General features: G+C 40.2%; 1 protein-coding gene across 2 annotated transcripts; it reads right to left on the bottom strand.

Annotated features, from left to right (window-relative positions):
• Positions 1 to 845: 845 nt before the first annotated feature.
• Positions 846 to 18729, bottom strand: LOC121589978 (uncharacterized protein K02A2.6-like). 2 transcript variants are annotated; one of them, XM_041909284.1, is made up of 3 exons: positions 18282 to 18729; positions 17783 to 18209; positions 14184 to 17659 (listed from the first exon to the last, which is right to left on the bottom strand). In XM_041909284.1, the coding sequence occupies exon 3, from the start codon at positions 16968 to 16970 to the stop codon at positions 15753 to 15755; it is 1218 nt and encodes a 405-aa protein (XP_041765218.1). In that variant the 5' UTR covers positions 16971 to 17659; positions 17783 to 18209; positions 18282 to 18729; the 3' UTR covers positions 14184 to 15752. The 2 variants fall into 2 exon arrangements, with proteins under 2 accessions (XP_041765219.1, XP_041765218.1); XM_041909285.1 differs by lacking the exons at positions 14184 to 17659; positions 17783 to 18209 and adding an exon at positions 846 to 2173.
• Positions 18730 to 19086: the final 357 nt, after the last annotated feature.

Raw genomic sequence — 19086 nt, 5'->3', positions numbered from 1 at the left:
AACTGGACCAATCTACTACCATTATCGTTACTGTGCTCATGCAGACTGTGACAGCCAGTGTATTGGCGGTACATTGGCTCCCTACCGACTTTTGCGTTGAAGTCCCCCAGGATGATTTTGAGGTCATGCCTGGGGCACGCATCTACGATTCTACGATAGCGAGGCGGTCGTAAAAAAGGTCCTTCTCTTCTTCCTCTTTATCTTCGGTAGGGGCGTGGACGTTTATGAGGCTTATATTGAAGAATTTGCCTCGCATGCGTAGGGTGCATAGCCTATCGTTTATAGAATTGAAATCCATGATTACGGGTTTCAACCGGGGACCTACGGCGAAACCCGTTCCGAGCACGCGGTGGCGGTCGTGGCAGCTGTAGTAAATGTCTTAGCAATGCTTACCACGCCTGTTCTGCACACCGTCCCCTAGCCACCGAATCTCTTGTAGAGCTACGAGGTCCATGCTCAGTGTGGCTAGGGCGTCATCAAGTTTTTTCAAGGCTCCGGCTTCGCTTAGAGTCGCTTAGAGTTAGAGTAAAGGAATAATAGACTTGTTTAAAACTATAGGAAGTACTGAACTATCCAAAGTAGGGACCGTGAAGTTGCAGATTTCTTCATACTTAAATTGAGATACGCTACATACTGTCTAAGCCGGCAGGAATGCAACCAAACAAATAGTTGATTTAAGAATCTTTAAGTTTAATTGAGGTTTAAAAGCTTTTGACTTAAAACTTCATTGACTTTCGCCTCTTAATTCATGTGATATCTTAGAACTCTTATATACAATACAATGCAGTACAAAATAAATGAAATCGATATTTTGTTAACAAGTTACAATGGTTTTTATTATTCACTTATCAAGTTATTTTGTATTGGTCATTAAGTGTATTTAATAATGGAAATAATACCATATCTCCTTCAGCTTCTTATATAGTTCTAGCAAATTTATGTTTGACATCGGAGCATTCTAATACAACCTCGTCATTTTTCAAATCATCTTTATAAACAGAGTATATATGTAGCTTTGTGGAAGAAATGTGCTCGTCAAAATATTCGAAAATACGGGGAAACATTTTTCCAAATATCATCAACTTGTCTTCCTCTTGTCTTACTGTAACAAATTTGAAAATTACGTTTTTGGTGGTCATAAACATATCGTTGGCATCATCATTTCGCAGCTTTAAATTTTTCCTTACATTCATAGTAATAGTTTGCCCTCTTTGCGTATAAAACGGCTGACGAAATGGTTGATCGTTTTGTTGAGCTCCTGTAAAATTTTCAATTTCCGATATTCTACGAATTTCCTGTTCTAAACATCTACAATTAGTTCTAATGAGCCTGTTTTTTATATTTCCTAGCTTGCGTTCATATGCATATGTTGAGTGATAGTCAACAGGACCAAACCACTCTACTTCTTCTTCGAGGAGGATTAGACTATGTACATTGGACGTAACAGCTTTTTTATGATATACATCGGCAAATGTTTCTACAAAAGTTTTTAGCATAGTACCAGCAGCTTTCCAGTTTTCTTTATGTTCGGTTGATGAAAGTATCGTTATAGCACAGAAATGAAGCATAAAATGCTTATATTCCTACTCACTCAACAATCCTTCCAATACTACGGGAGCCGCGTAATGGAGAAACGTTTTGCAATCTGATCCTTTCTAATAAATTCGACACAAGCCGGAATTTTGGTAGTTCTTGTTTAGTTCTATTTCGTCTCAAGCGTTGTTCCCGAATCATCGTTCAGTGGCCAAACGTCACATGAATCGCGCCCCGCATTGGCGTGCCATAAGCCCCCTATACACTGTTGTGCATATCTGTCATAACCCTTGTGACAAGATGATGGAATGTGACATCTCCCTGGTTTAAGACAGCACGTAGGGCTGGAATCGCGCTGGTAGGCGAATTGTGCGACCATGTGATGACCGTTGTCGTACTGGAATCTGACTCGGTGCCGGTTGAGCTGCCGTAACCCCTGTTGCCGGTCGTTGGGAAGTAGCCTCCGAATCAGCTTGAGTGTCAGGGCCTCGATCCAGTTTGGGAAGGTTGAACTCATCGAGTAGAACATCCAGTGATAGTTGATCTTGACGTCCTTCATCGATATCACCTTCGTCTGATGTAGATTCGTGTCGAGCTCGAAGTTGGTTTAGGTGCGATCTGATGAGTATTCCTTTTTGATCTAAAAATACATTGTAATTAACTGTACCAACCCGTTCAATTACTCGACCCGATTCCCAATGCCAGGAGTTCCCCTTGTATACTTTTGTGTATACATTGTCGTTGGGACAAAATTGTCGCTTCTGCTTGTTGTGCTGCGGTTTGTCTGTTTCAGGACTCTTGTAAGGACGCAGTAGGTCGAGTGTAGTCCGCATGTTCCAAGAAAACATCATTTCACTTGGTGTTCTTTGTCCTATTGTAGCGTTTGGTGTCGACCGATACGATGCCAAGAATGTGTCCAATGTTTCCTGCATAGGCTATCCCTTGTTAATTTTCTTTAGGGCTCTCTTCATGGTGTCTACAAACCGTTCCACTTGTCCATTGGATTGTGGATGATAGGGAGCGGTTCGTATGTGAATGATGCCGTTGGACTTGCAGAAATTATTGAATTCATCTCCCGTGAATGCCCTCGCATTGTCGGAGACAATCACATTCGGTAATCCAAACCGCGCAAAGCAGCTTCTAAGGAATTGTATTGTGACCGTCGCTGTTGTGGTTGATGTTGCGAAGATTTCTGGCCAACGAGAATAAGCATCAACTACGAGGAAAAAGTATTGACCTGTTGGCCAAGACTCTGGTGGAGCGTGCGGTGGAGATTTTGAAGCTGATGCACAACTCTTACACTGTTTTACTTCATCCTCAATCTGCTTGTCAATGTTGGGCCAGTAAACAATACTTCTTGTGAGACTTTTCATTCTTACAATGCCTGGATGCCCTTGATGTAGCATTTTCAGAACACGCTTTTGGAAGACTGATGGTATGACCACGCGTTCTCCAAACAGAATGCATCCTTGAGTTAGAGTCAGCCCTTCTTTGCGTAGATAGAAAGATGAATCTCCTGGATGTTCGCATTCTTTTGCGCTAGTTGGCCAACCATTGAGTATGTATTCAATGATACGGTTTAACATTTCATCGTGTTGTGTGGCTTTAGCGATCATATTTGATGTGATTGGCATTTTGTCGGCCGAATCTTGCAGAACAGCTGTCATCTCCTCTTCCAATTGCACTGATGCAATTATGTACTCCTCTTCTACCTTGTTTGCTGTATTGATGAGTCTGGAGAGGAAATCAGCATAGCCAAATTTTGTTGTTGAAATGTATCGCAGTTCGAAATCATAACACATTAGTGTTAATCCAAACCGCGGCAATCTGTTCGATGTGTGTGTTGGGATGCCTTTATGCCAGGGTGGCCACTCAACCGGGAAAACCGGGAAAACCGGGAATCAGCCGGGAATTTTATTTATCCGGGAAAAACCGGGAAAAACCGGGAATTTCGCTAAAAAAAACGGGAATATATCACAGCTCTCGTGTACCAAGTGTATTTTCAGCCACCTGCTTTCTTATGTGTTTTTTTCCCAACCTACCGCGGGCTTACCTACATCGTCGCACCAATGTCTATGGAAAACACAGTCTGTTTCATCGTCATATGGTACGAATTGATTGTACTTCTCATTCGCACTGGTGCAAACTTTACGTTCGCCGAATCGGGTACACGCTATTCCGTGCGTCTGTATTTTGTTCAACACACCGTAGGTTGTGGCAGTGGCGGATTTAACGGTGGGTGGAGTGGGCGATCCACATTACGCCCCGTATTTGTCCAGGCGATATGTATTATTTTTTGGGAACTTGTTATCCTCCCTCCCCCTTAAACAATTTCAACGTACCAACCACATTGGAATTTTACGTTTCGGTTTGGATGGTCTTTACCATCATTCCGCCCGATTGTGTGGAGTCCCAGAAATCGTGCGCGCACGTTGATCTGCCTTTTCTCCCACAGTCCAATTGTTGCTCTTTTGTTTTCACGGGGTTTTGCTCTAGCCTATGCAGAATGGGTGCTCTAGTAGTATGGATGAGTCTTGCGTCGTTTCCGTTCCCGAGAATCGAAGAACAACCGTTTCGATAGCGCAGCCGTGATCGTGTAATGGTATGTGTATAGAATGAAATCAAAAGCTTAAGCTGCAACAGAATAAATGATGGAGTAAGTAAGAGTGGGTGGGGGGGGGGGGTTCGAATCGCTGGCTAGTTGGAGGCTTCGATTGTCGTGGTTGTGGACACTTTTAGTTCATTTTGCGGTTTGAGTTGAACAGAACAGCATCGAATGTGATGTGATAAGATTTAAAATTGGATTCTCAAAGTGCAAGTGCAAATCACGGTATCGTTTGAATTGGTTGATATTCAGTTTATTGAAGTGTGTTTTTCAAATTACTTAATTTGCTATCAGGTAAGTTTTATACAGCACTGGCTGCAAATTGGTTGATTTATTAATTATTAATAATAGTCTCCCATAGATTGTCTGCTATGCCTACCACATACAATCCAAACTATGAAAATTCATTTCCATGGTGTTCTCCTGACCCGAAGGACGTATATGCAGCGGTTTGCAAATGGTGTAACAAAAAAATAAAAATCAACACTATGGGTAGAGTGGCTTTGTTAAGTCATGAAAAAAGCAAAGCACATCATCATCAAGTGTTGGTTCGAAAAACTAACCTTCCAATCAGCCATTTTTTACCAAGTAAGTAAATAACCGTTTGGCGGTAGTTACATTTTTAATGTTTGGTTTTTGGTATGTGTAAAAGTTATAACCTGTTTATAATTTTAAAGTAGCAAAGTTAGGATGGTGTTCTATACAGAAGTATTAAAAAGAGTGTTTGTAGTAGATTAACCCTTTCCGACCGATGCTGATTTTTATTAACTTTCCGTTCCGCTGGCATCACCAACGCAAGCAGTTGATTTTGAACCAAATATGCTGCAGCAAAATTGAGTTTTTTTTTGTATTACGATTTAAACTCTTCAAAGTACATCAATACTGTTATGTGTGCGATGAGATTTTGGCCAACCGCAATAATTCTTAGAAAAACATTCTTTGATCTGCGCTTCGCTGCTATTCTTGTGAGTAGAGTACAGTTGTTGACGATGATTGTTGTTACTCCCGCAAAACGCTAATGCCGGTCACCAAGGAAAGGACCACCAGTAATCATTTCCGTATGCCGTTGGCATTCTTGGAAGTTTTGATTGTTTTGAGAATACAAACCAAAATGTGCAAAAAGGTTTTCAAAAATTATTTAAAAACTGCCTTACCCATAAAGTGAATATAGATTCAAAGCTAATCCGATCAGACAAAAGCTAGATCAGATTACAAAAACCTCAACAACGTAATGATTTTAATCATAACCTGATTTTTTTTTTCATCTCACTACCCACTTCATCTAGACCGCTATTAAGACGCCCACAGCCGGCCGTGTTTAAAGTTTCTTTGTGTATTAACAATGTATTTTATGAGTATAAATAATAGCTGGATGTTGGTGATATTTTATTTACAAGTATTAATAAAGTATTTGTGATATTGGTTGTAGTACTGATATGCGGCATAAAATATTCTGCAAATCATATAGTTACAGCAGTGCTCTCTAACTATTTTAGCATCGCTGACCACTTGGCTTTGGAAATATATTTCATAACTATATATATATATATATATATATATATATATATATATATATATATATATATATATATATATATATATATATATATATATATATATATATATATATATATATATATATATATATATATATATATATATATATATATATATATATATATATATATATATATATATATATATATATATATATATATATATATATATATATATATATATATATATATATATATATATATATATATATATATTCATATAACTATATTTCATTTAATATTCATGAGAATATGGCCTATCACACTCCAAAAGAAAGAATATTCAATTCCCCAACTTTTTCGACTGTTAAATATTCAAATGTAGAATTAAATACATTTCGTTATGATTCTCCGCTGACCATTATTGTTTCACCGTGAACAAATCTGGGAGTTACAATGAAAAGCATTAGATTATTAATTCAATATGATTTCTAGTCTAGATACTTGGGGAATTTAATTTCCTTTCTTTTGGTGTAGAATAAGCCATATTCTAATAAAAAAATTATGCAATATAGTCGAAAACCCCAAAATTTCACGTTCAATTTCACTTTATTCTATACGTAACTGTTGTAAATTTTATCTTGATGATGTGAAAACAATTGAACTATGTGTATGGTAATAAGCAATTCTTAGAAAAACATTTTTTTTTCGCGAACCGTTAATGCAGCGGATCACAGGTTGGAGATCACTAATTTACAGTTATGGTAGTTGGTGTATTACCCGATAACTAGCAATTAATTTACACTTTCACGAATTCTGTAACTTCAGCTTAATGATTAAATTTATGTAGTGTTATATAATGGTAGTGCTATGCACGCAAAAATATGGTTATTGATTTTTAAGAGAGTTCCTTTCTTCTTTTTTACAGATCAAATCGTTGGTAATAACCTGTTGTCGTCATCTCCGTCACTTTCTTCAATTTCCACTGCAATGGCTACCCAAATCTCAGCTTCAGATTCTTCCACGAACACTGATAATCAACACTCTAAGGCTTCCAACGTCTTGAATAGATTCATGCTAAACGAGCAAGTTACAAGTGCTGAAATTGTGTGGGCTCTGGAAACTATTGCCACTCATAACTCCTATCGCAGTGCTGGGGCTAACACTAATTTGTTCAAAACTATGTTTCCGGACAGCCAAATTGCCGCCAAGCTCGAGATGGGACGCACAAAACTTGCGTATCTAATAACTTTTGGTCTGGCACCTTATTTCACAAACGAAATATTTAAGCAACTTGATGTATGTTCCGAAATAGTAATTGGTTTCGATGAAACATTGAACAAAGTTTCACAACGCCAACAGATGGATGTTAGTGTGAGATTTTGGAATGAAAATAAGGAACAGGTAGAATGTCGATACATTGGATCAGCGTTTTTAGATTCTTCTCGTGCAGTTGATCTCCTTAACGGATTGAAACAGTGCACAGAAAGAAAGCCTGCTCTACTGAATAACGTGATTCAGCTAAGCATGGACGGACCGAATGTAAATTGGCGTTTAATGAAGGACTTATGCGAAGAACTTCGAAATCTGCGTGGGGTACCATCTTTTGATTTATTAAACATAGGTAGTTGCGGCTTACATGCTATTCATAATGCTTTTAAAAATGGTATGAAGCACACTGAATGGAACATTGACGAGTTTTTGACATCCCTCTATTATTTGTTCAAAGACTTTCCGTTGCGCCGTGCAGATTATAAAGAAACTACCGGATCCAATTTATTCCCACTGAAATTTTGTCCTATTCGATGGGTTGAAAATTTGAATGTGGCTGAGCGTGCATCTAAAATGATTCCTTATTTGAAAGTCTATGTGGCTGCGGTCAAAAACCAACGTGACAAAAAACTCAAGGAAGGTCACCATTCTTTCAAAAGGAGTTTTGCTGCAGTTGCTCAGTCTAGGCCATTCGCTTTAATAGAAAAGACCATTTCTGATGAAATGTTGAGCCCAAAACTTGCCTTTTTTATTTCCTCAGCTGGATGTGTGGAACCCTTTTTGCGAGAATTTCAATGTGATGCTCCTATGGCGCCATTTTTGTTTGATGAGTTAACTTCAATTACCCATTCTATAATGAGTAAGGTTTTAAAATCGGAATGCTTAAATGTAAAAGCTAAAGCGATTACCAATATTGAGCTCAAAGATAACAACACACTACCGACATCGCAAGTTGATATAGGCTTTGGAGTCAAAGCGGCAATTAAAACAATAATGACAAGTGGAAAAATATCTGAAAAGGTGATCCTTCAGTTTAAGAACGATTGTAAAGCTTATTATATCGCATTTTTAACAAAAATTTGTGACCGTTCTCCACTGTCACACAGTTTTACACGATATATCTCATGTATCAATCCAGAGACCATCACAAAATCGCTTGATATTGCCTTGAAAAGGTTGGAGTACTGCCTAGATTACATGGTCCAAAGAGACCATTTAGGGGGTAATGTAGCGGACAAAGTTCGTCAGGAATTCACAAATGCGGTAGAAATTTCTAGCATAAAGTCATCTCTAGCTGCCTACAAGCGACATGAATGTCGACTAGATAATTTTTGGTTTAAAGTTCTTGCGGATTCGAGAAAAGAATTCTCAAACTTAAGAATTTTTTTAAAAAAATTTTAATTCTATCACATGGCAATGCAACACTAGAGCGAGGATTTTCTATAAACAAAGAGTGTCTGATAGTTAATTTAATCGACGAAAGCTTAGTGGCGCAGCGAATAGTATACGACGCTATTTTGAACGCCGGTGGTGTTTTAGGGGTAGACATAAATAAATCACTCATCCAGTACGCCCGAAACGCGCATGGACGATACGTCGAGAGCCTGGAGCAAAAGAAGAAGGAAAGGGCACAAAAGGACGATGCCAGTGCTAGAAAAAAGACAACGAATCAAGCACTTAAGGAATTAGAATTAGTTAAATCCAAAATTCTCGCAGATGCTCAGAAAGAAGTAGCCTTGATCGAAGAGAAAATGAGTAATTTGAATAAATAAGCTGTTTCAGCAATCTTATAAAAAACGTTTATAATGCTTAATAGTTTTATTTTTAAATAATAGTTTAAGGTTATTTTATTTAATTCTTGTTACATCGATAACATGCAGCTTTGCACTGTCATACTAATTATAGACGAAGTTATAAATACTATTAGAGTTACCTATAACATTGTCAAAAAAATGCTTTGAAATTTTAGTATCGCATAAGGCAATCAACTACGGGCAAATGAAGTGTAATAAACCGGGAAAACCCCTAAAAAATCCGGGAAAAACCGGGAAAAAACCGGGAATTTCAAATCCTGATTCGAGTGGCCACCCTGCTTTATGCGAGCCGAAAATGCGAAGTAGCGGTTGGTGATCTGTTTCCAACACAAACCGTCTGCCAAGAATCATGCGGTGAAATTTAGTCACTGCATAAACCAGAGCCAATGCTTCTTTGTCAATTTGACCATATTTTTGTTCCGCTGGTGTTAATGATCGTGATGCGTGCTGAATGATCTTTTCACTGTTGTCAGGGAACCTGTGTCTAATTGTAGCACCGATACCACTGTTGGATGCGTCTGCGGCTACAATTATTTCTAGCTCTGGATTGAAGTGTGTAAGCATAAGGTCTGACTGTAGAAGCTCTTTGAATCGATCAAACGATTTTTGGCAGTTGTCGTTCCAGTTCCATGCTACATTTTGTTTCAGCAGTTCATCTAGTGGTTTGCGCAATGTGTGCATTTCCCGAATGAATCTTGCATAGTAATTCACTGCTCCTAGAAATGATTGTAGCTCTGATATATTCTTCGGAACTGGCATCTTTGCTATGGATGCTACTTTCTCCGGATCTGTAGACACACCTTTCCCGCTGATAATATGGCCTAGGTATTTGACTTGTGTCATTCGAAATTTGCATTTCTCTGCCTTCAATTTGAACCCGTACTCTTGGATTTTTGTTAGTGTTTGTTCCAAGTTTCTGTCATGCTCTATACGTGTTCGTCCAAATACCAAAATATCATCAAGGAAGGATTGGGCACCTTCTAAGTCGCTGAGCATGTTGTCAACTACCTTTTGGAAGGCCCCTGGAGCTGATTTTACGCCTGGTGGGAGACGCTTGTACTTGAACAGTCCTTTGTGTGTGTTTATTGTGAGGACTTTTTGTGATTGTTCTTCCACCTCGATCTGCAAATAGGCGTCGGATAAGTCAATTGTACTGAAATATTGACTTCCTGCTAGTTTAGCAATGATCTCATCTGGTGTGGGTAGCGGATATTTGTTTGCTTCTAGCCTTTCATTCAACCCTGTCGAATAGTCTGCACATATGCGTACTACAGGATCGCCGTCAGCATCTGTTTGAGCCTTTCGCACAACCACGATTGGTGCAGCCCAGTCTGAATATTCGATTGGCTCGATTACATTCAAACGTTGAAGTCTTAGCAACTCCTTCTCTACCAGTCTTTGTGAGTGATACGGAACTGGTCGCTTGGGTTTGAAAACAGGAGTCGCTCCGTCTACCAAAAACAGTTTCACCTTTGTTTTGATGCTTCGTCCCAATCCATCTTCAAATAAAGTTGGAAATTTTCCTACCAGGTTGTTAATGGTGGTAGTTTCTGATGGTCCGGTAACTTGTTTACAATATTCATTGATTGGAATATCAAATAGACCGAACGCTTCCATCAGTTCGCTACCTAATACATTGAATCCAACCACGATTCAATGTACCTAATACATTGAATCCATCCTCTTCTGCCTTGCTTTTATGTGCCTTTGTGATACGTTCAACGTTTAATTCAAATTGAAAGAAATACGAGGTTTTACAAATTGCAGGCGGTCCCCGAGATACACGGTACCTCTTATACGCGGATTCGGAGATACGCGGTTTTCCAAATTTGACAGTTCTTTGAGCAAATTGTACTGATTTGACACATCCATTGTGAAATACCAAATAATTTCCGTATTAAATTAATGTAAAATACTATTTAAAAAGGTTTAAAATTGTTCAATTAAGTAGAAACATATCAAATAATTAATTTGCTGACAAAAACCACCCCCTACTTGCAAAATTGCACGAAAATTAGAGATATTTTGGCTGGAAATCCCGAGATTCGACTTACGCGGAAATTCGAGATACGCGGTATTTTGCGGTCGTTTTCGGTCCCCATTAACCGTGTATCTCGGGGACCGCCTGTATTTGTCTTGAAAATATAATTCCAAGTTTTATATTCTCAAATTCATATCTGATTATATTTTTGGAAATTCATGAAAAAGCATAATTTATCTATAAAAATATAATCTAAGACTAGAGAAAATATATAATAATCAAGATAAAGCAACAACCACAAACATACAATAACCACAAACATGTTCCAATGTTCCAACAACCAATTTCCAAGTAACAAACCATAACCGCTCTGAATATGAAATTGTTTTCATTTTTGAGCAAACGTCAAATTTTGTCACTTTTTGTCAACTTTTGTCAACTTTTTTTCCTGGCTGCTACAGGGTACAAAATTTGGACAAAAGCTCAAAAAAGTGACAAGAGCTCACATTTTGAAAAATTTGTCAGCATTTTGTCACTCCCATGGCCTTTCGCTTTGAATAGATATTGGAAGATGCGGAGAAATGTTGCCCAGCGCTTTGTATGAGTGACGATTTGTCCAGCAACAATTAACGGCCTACTTTGTTGCAATTTATGGGGGTTTATCAACATTTCAAACGGCATACAAGTAGCCGAAACTTGATGATACACCAAGTATGAATAATGTTGACACATACACAGTGCTGCAAAATGTCACTATCAATGTCATAAAAAATATGACTGAAACAAAATCCATATCAGCGTCACGTACCCAATTGTGATAATCAGAAGTAATACTCAGAACGGTTGGTGTGACCAAAACATGCTTATGACATGTTTGCGACCATCGCTGGGTCAGTCACTATGTCACGGCTTTTTTTTGCTGTGATCAGTTTTGGGAAATGTCACTGACATAGTCATGACAAATTCCGGCTGAAACTAAATCATCTCAGCGTTACGAGCTCTACTGTAATGATCAGAGGCGAGTTTCAAACAGTTGGTGCGACCATCACATGCTTGGTGACATTGTGTGCAACCAACTCTTGGTCAGTCGCTTGGTCGCGACATTTTCAGTCGGTGATCATCGCGATGGTCATGCGAGATATGCGATGCGTGATAGTGGTTCCAAGAAACAAAATGAGCAAGTTTTCTCGCTGTTTGACCTAACAGATAATCAAAGCAGGCAGAGGGAGAAAGCATGCTTATTTTGTTGTTAGAGCCCACGCCAAGTATATTCCGAGAATGTCCTGATTATCGCCGACAACAATGTGCCGACAACAGTGAGTGACCAAGAGTAGGGTGTTAGTCAAAATGTCACCAAGCATATGATTGATCCTCGAACTGTTTGAGTATAGTCACTGATCATCTCAGTTGTGTACGTGATCTGATTTTTTCGTTTCGTTTCAGTCATGAGTGTTTATGACTGAAAAAGTGGCATTTAACACCACTGTTCACAGCCAGAAAAAAATCATGATTATGCTTGCGCCGGCATTAAGCTAAGCTTGTCAGTCAGAGTTGGACTCAAGAACTCGCATGTCGTGTTCAGCATGTCATGACAAACTTTTATTGATTATCAGTGTGGTGTTTGGCAGCCCTGCACTTCAATCAGTGACGTGCAGGTTCAGACAGCTCCGACAACGCTAATCTGTCAAAGCGACAAACCGCATGGAGGAGAAATAAACGGGCATTAGACAGAAGACAACCAAACGGCGTGGTTATCATTTCTATATCACAATCCAAGGTGTGTTTATTTAGAAGGTGAATTATTAGCGCGTTTGCCGGGCGCCATCGTTGAGTATTGTTATGTCAAATCGCATACAATTTTCTATACCCCCCTCGAGCCCTTCCCGATTTTAATACCGGAGCACGCAGTATTGTTATGTCAAGTCGTGAAATGTCAATTTGCTCTGAAGCACTTCACCTCCTAATATCCATACACCTTGATCACAATCAGCAATGAGCATCAAGCTACCACGGATATGTTCATTGTTTTCGTTGGTGAAAATCTCGTGATACTCATGACATTTTGCAGCACTGCACATAAATTATACCGACATCTAGCATGCACTGGTCGTCGCCAACTGCGCTAGTGCAAATTAAAAATACACTAGCGAGTACGGACAATGTCCCCCGGCCTTTCTACAGTCTGTCGCTGGCGGTTACAATAATTAGCTTACTAGTTCGTGACAGCCATCCGCTCGATCAAATGATCGAAGACGGTTTGGCTACGCTAGCTCGAAAATAAATAAATAAAATAATAATAAACAATGCTGCGAGCACGCGCACGATCAGTGGTCGATCGCATGTTGTCAACGCAGCATTTTAGCGAGTAAGAACAATTAGCATGTAACCGCTTAGCTAAAAATTGGCAAATTTTATGGTAATACAGGTGTTGATAGAAGCGAACTGTCATTGTAGGTTAGTTGGGTCGAACTGTCATTTGACAGATGTTGGATATTGTCCAACCCGAAAGCATGAACTATTGTGTACACTTGTAAATAAACTCTCACTCTATTATCTGAACTCGAACCATCCAGACGTGTCCCAACTAACAAAATCGACATGCTTTCTCGTTCTACAAAATAGATCGGTAAACTTGAGAGAGTGAGAAAGTATGTTGATTTTGTCGCTTGGGGTGTTTCCAATAGGTTATGGGCCCAGACCCAACGCAGTAAAACAAAATGGCTACTAGTTCTGCAAATAATTTACCGTCGATTGAAAGGCTTGTTGGTCGCGAAAATTGGCCAACGTGGAAGTTTGCTGTAGAAACTTTCCTTGAGCTGGAGGACCTGTGGCAGGCGGTAAAACTGGAAGATGAGACGAAAGTGGACAAGCAGAAGTGCCGGAAAGCGAGAGCAAAAATTATTTTACTGTTGGACCCGATCAATTACGTCCATGTTAAAGATGCGGAAACTGCGCGGGACGTGTGGAAGAAGCTGGAAGCAGCGTTCGAGGATACGGGACTAACGCGTCGTGTAGGACTTCTAAGGAAATTCGTCAACACAACGTTAGCATCGTGTGCGTCTATGGAAAGTTTCGTGAACGACATAGTGGGTACAGCACACCAGTTGCGTGGTATTGGTTTCGACATCAGTGAAGAGTGGATCGGCACGTTACTTCTCGCCGGGTTACCTGATGAGTACAAGCCGATGATCATGGCGCTAGAAAATTCTGGAACGGCGATAACTTGCGATATCATAAAAGCTAAGTAGCTGCAGGAATACAAATCGAGTGCGTCATCTGAAAAGGCGGTCTTTCTTGGAACGACGAAGCATCAATGGCAGCCGAGAAATCAACAAGGTGCACCATCGAAGCAGACAAAGGGACCGAAGTGCAGGCGTTGTGGTAAGTTCGGCCATATTTCCCGAAACTGTACAGTGAATGCGTCTTCGTTAAGCATGGTGCTGGGAACAGTGGGAACAATGAGTGGTGCGAATAACGATACGTGGTAGGGGAAAGCGGGGCAAAATGGGCATGTTCGAAATCATAACACATTAGTGTTAATCCAAACCGCGGCAATCTGTTCGATGTGTGTGTTGGGATGCCTTTATGCGAGCCGAAAATGCGAAGTAGCGGTTGGTGATCTGTTTCCAACACAAACCGTCTGCCAAGAATCATGCGGTGAAATTTAGTCACTGCATAAACCAGAGCCAATGCTTCTTTGTCAATTTGACCATATTTTTGTTCCGCTGGTGTTAATGATCGTGATGCGTGCTGAATGATCTTTTCACTGTTGTCAGGGAACCTGTGTCTAATTGTAGCACCGATACCACTGTTGGATGCGTCTGCGGCTACAATTATTTCTAGCTCTGGATTGAAGTGTGTAAGCATAAGGTCTGACTGTAGAAGCTCTTTGAATCGATCAAACGATTTTTGGCAGTTGTCGTTCCAGTTCCATGCTACATTTTGTTTCAGCAGTTCATCTAGTGGTTTGCGCAATGTGTGCATTTCCCGAATGAATCTTGCATAGTAATTCACTGCTCCTAGAAATGATTGTAGCTCTGATATATTCTTCGGAACTGGCATCTTTGCTATGGATGCTACTTTCTCCGGATCTGTAGACACACCTTTCCCGCTGATAATATGGCCTAGGTATTTGACTTGTGTCATTCGAAATTTGCATTTCTCTGCCTTCAATTTGAACCCGTACTCTTGGATTTTTGTTAGTATTTGTTCCAAGTTTCTGTCATGCTCTATACGTGTTCGTCCAAATACCAAAATATCATCAAGGAAGGATTGGGCACCTTCTAAGTCGCTGAGCATGTTGTCAACTACCTTTTGGAAGGCCCCTGGAGCTGATTTTACGCCTGGTGGGAGACGCTTGTACTTGAACAGTCCTTTGTGTGTGTTTATTGTGAGGACTTTTTGTGATTGTTCTTCCACCTCGATCTGCAAATAGGCGTCGGATAAGTCAATTGTACTGAAATATTGACTTCCTGCTAGTTTAGCAATGATCTCATCTGGTGTGGGTAGCGGATATTTGTTTGCTTCTAGCCTTTCATTCAACCCTGTCGAATAGTCTGCACATATGCGTACTACAGGATCGCCGTCAGCATCTGTTTGAGCCTTTCGCACAACCACGATTGGTGCAGCCCAGTCTGAATATTCGATTGGCTCGATTACATTCAAACGTTGAAGTCTTAGCAACTCCTTCTCTACCAGTCTTTGTGAGTGATACGGAACTGGTCGCTTGGGTTTGAAAACAGGAGTCGCTCCGTCTACCAAAAACAGTTTCACCTTTGTTTTGATGCTTCGTCCCAATCCATCTTCAAATAAAGTTGGAAATTTTCCTACCAGGTTGTTAATGGTGGTAGTTTCTGATGGTCCGGTAACTTGTTTACAATATTCATTGATTGGAATATCAAATAGACCGAACGCTTCCATTAGTTCGCTACCTAATACATTGAATCCAACCACCGGCGTTACGTAACATGTACCGGTTACCGTTATGTCTCGAAAAGAGATATCGCAGGAAAATTCGAGAAGTATGTCTCGGAAAGAGATAACGCAGGACACTAAGGGGAGAGATTTACCTGATTTACCTTACCTGCGGTTTTGACTTGCAATGCCGTTGCATGTATTTCGGGGTTGCCAAGAAGGGTTAGTGTGTCCTTTGATACAATTGTGTAATCTGAACCACAATCTAGCTGCAGTTCGATACTATTGTTGTTGATGTGAACTTCCACGTATTTGCGTCTAGCAACAACGCCTTCTTTGTTTACCGCAAAAACTCCTCTCTGCTGTCCCTCTTTTTTAGCTTTGTTTTTGTTGAAAGGTTTCTTACCGTTTTGTGTAGCTGACTGTGATGATGACGGTGTGGAATTTGTGTTGTCACCTGCGTTGGATTGTTTTGAAAAACAGGCACAATAGCCCTCCTTGTGTCCTACACGATTGCATTGTTGACACTGATGTTTTGAAAATGGACAATCGCGAATGTAGTGCATCTGACCGCATTGCCAGCAAGGAGTACGGGGTGTTTTCTGATCCGGCTTCGGGAAGTGTTGTTGACGATTGTTTACCTTAGAAGTAACTGCGTACACCGATGGTTTCGAGTTTGACTGGTGCTCGATTATGGAAGTGTCTGTTTTCAGATTAACGAGTCGCTGGTACTCATCAATCAGATTCTGCAAGGTGATGGGTGCGTCTGCTGATTCGTTCTCGATCCGGGAGAGCAGCCTAGCTCGAACATCCGCGTAGCTATGACCCTTGAGACCGCAAATTAAAACTAAGCATTTGAATTGGTCGATTTTCATGTTTTTAAAATCAAAATCTTCGCAAGCACGGTTTACTTTCCCTCCGTATGTGATGATATCCTCTGCGTCTGATTTGATAAGCTGCAAGCATTGGTATCTTTTGTTGAAGATGGAAGTCTGCTCACCGAAGATTTTACCAAGTGTTGCAATGGTGTCCGTGAAGTTGATGTCCTTAGGAAGTTTTGGTAAAATGTAATTTGCATACCGGGTGTGCGATGATGTGTCCAGCTTCCTCATGAGCAAGCGCACTTTGGCCGCATCGTCCAAGCTTCCTGCGTCTGAATCGAAAAGGTCTGTGTATCTGGAAAACCACTTTTCGAATGTAATGCCTTTATCCGGGTCGAACGAAAACTCGCTTATGTTAGTTGCCAAAGCTTCAAGAGTCTTCTCCGGGTTGGAAGGTGCTGGAGTTGGTTGCGCAAGCTGCTGCAAAATTTGCGTCATTTGAAGAATCGCTTGCTGGATACTTTTTTGTGCCATTTTCCTTCCTTTAGTTTAATCCTCGTCGCCACTAATAAATTCGACACAAGCCGGAATTTTGGTAGTTCTTGTTTAGTTCTATTTCGTCTCAAGCGTTGTTCCCGAATCATCGTTCAGTGGCCAAACGTCACATGAATCGCGCCCCGCATTGGCGTGCCATAAGCCCCCTATACACTGTTGTGCATATCTGTCATAACCCTTGTGACAAGATGATGGAATGTGACACTTTCCAATATGCTAGGTCGTCAATCGGGCGCATTTTTTGGCTCGTTTCAAAGGGGAATTTTTTTTAGGAGTCTTTGTTTAAATTCTTCACGTTGCTGGCGATTCCATCTTTTCCATTCTTGTAACACTCCCATGTACCAAATGTGAAGTAAGTTTTTTGTAACACCAATGTCTATTTGATGGAGATGATCAACAACAATCATATCCAGAATGATGTCAAATTCGTCCAAATCAATCAACGGCGTGGACCCCGTACAATGCAGAATATAATCTCCATCTAAAAATCCTTTGTGAGTGCGCTTTGGCGCAGACGTATCCAAAAAGACCATTCGTTGTGACACCGATTCGGCTGGTCAACAACCTTCAACAAAATTGGCCAGAACTGTGTTTAAGATCGCGTATTAAGAGGAAGGCCATCGATGTTAAGATCGTACTGAAGCGTCTGTGGCACTGCGGTATGTTTTCTTTTAAAAGAGAAGGTTATTTAAATTATTACTTAGTATTCTAACATCAGCTTTTCGGGAGCCATATACTTTCTAAACAAATACATATATTCGTCTTTCATAAGCAATGATAGATTAACTTACCGCATTTCACTTGTCAAGCAGTGGCGTATTCCATTATACAAAAAATTGGCCATTGCCTATAGACGAAATTCGTCGATTCGAGGATTTCGTCGTGTCCGCAGCAATGTCTTTGGATCTTTAGGCACACGGAGATCTATGTTGGCTCGAAGATACTTTAGCAAACTTTTTAAAGATGCGTGGGATTCTGATCGAGCTAGCACCCAATACCGTAAGCCCTCTTCGCTTGTCATTTTGGTGTAGTCAGGATCGTTTTCATCGTCCTCAGATCTTATGTTCTGATCTTCGTCGTCCATCGATGCTTCATCTTCCGATTCACTTAGGTTCAGTTCCAAATCCTGAGTTTCTTGAAAAAGCATGTGTTCGGGATCAACTGATGATGCCATATCGGTATTCTTGCCATCGAACAGCTCCGGTGAAGTCGACGCTGCTACAACGCAGCCAACAAGAAATGCTAATTGAACAACTGTAAACTTAATAGCTGTTACATTAGAATACTTACCTTGTAGTTCTGATGGTGATACCACTTTCACAATATCTTCCACCGATTCTTTATACTGCTTCAACAGTTTTGCGGCTCTTCGGTATAAAACGCCAGACTTACGCAGAGCCTGCAAATGGCGATTTTTGCCACACAATTTGTTTATAACCGAGACTTTTTTCTCATTTGAGTCCTTTTTCATGTAGAAAACTAACTTAAATATCAATACAAATGCGTATAAGGGTGCTAAAATGCTGCGAAAGACGTCACGAAGCTGCGAACCACAAAGCTGCAAAAGACGCTACAAAAAATGTTTTGATTTTTTCCTTCTTCTTTTCCAAACATATTCTCCCTCTTCCCTTGCTGTCAAGTTTCTTTGTAGCGTAACCTATCGGACTTTGCACAAAGCTCTAAAAAGTGTATGATTTTGTTGGATTTCAACACTGTTTCAGACAGAAAGGCTCACAAATTTGTGTTTTGACAGCTTCGGTGCTGCTGGTGCAGGTCAAGTTATAAGCTCGTTTTGACAGCTAGGTGGAAGAAGAATCGACGAAGAAAACTGACAGTTAGTTTTCCGCGTTTGGCGAACGCTTCAAGTTCTCGAAGGAAAATTTCCATTTTAAATCACGGGCTGTGTTCTAATAAACTAAAATATTCACCCTAATTGATGTTCACCAAATATTGACCATGCAAAACGTAAACAATCCATCAAAACATATACAAGCGGAAAACCATCTGTCAGAATCGGAGCCCAGGGGGGGGATCGCCAAAAGCGCTATAACTACACCTCATTATACATTCCACCTTGGGATCGTTGTACTGACAA

Source organism: Anopheles merus, chromosome 2R, assembly GCF_017562075.2.
Source record: "Anopheles merus strain MAF chromosome 2R, AmerM5.1, whole genome shotgun sequence".
In the NCBI taxonomy this organism is placed as follows: domain Eukaryota; kingdom Metazoa; phylum Arthropoda; class Insecta; order Diptera; family Culicidae; genus Anopheles; species Anopheles merus.
This window is presented reverse-complemented; position numbering and strand designations above follow the sequence as displayed.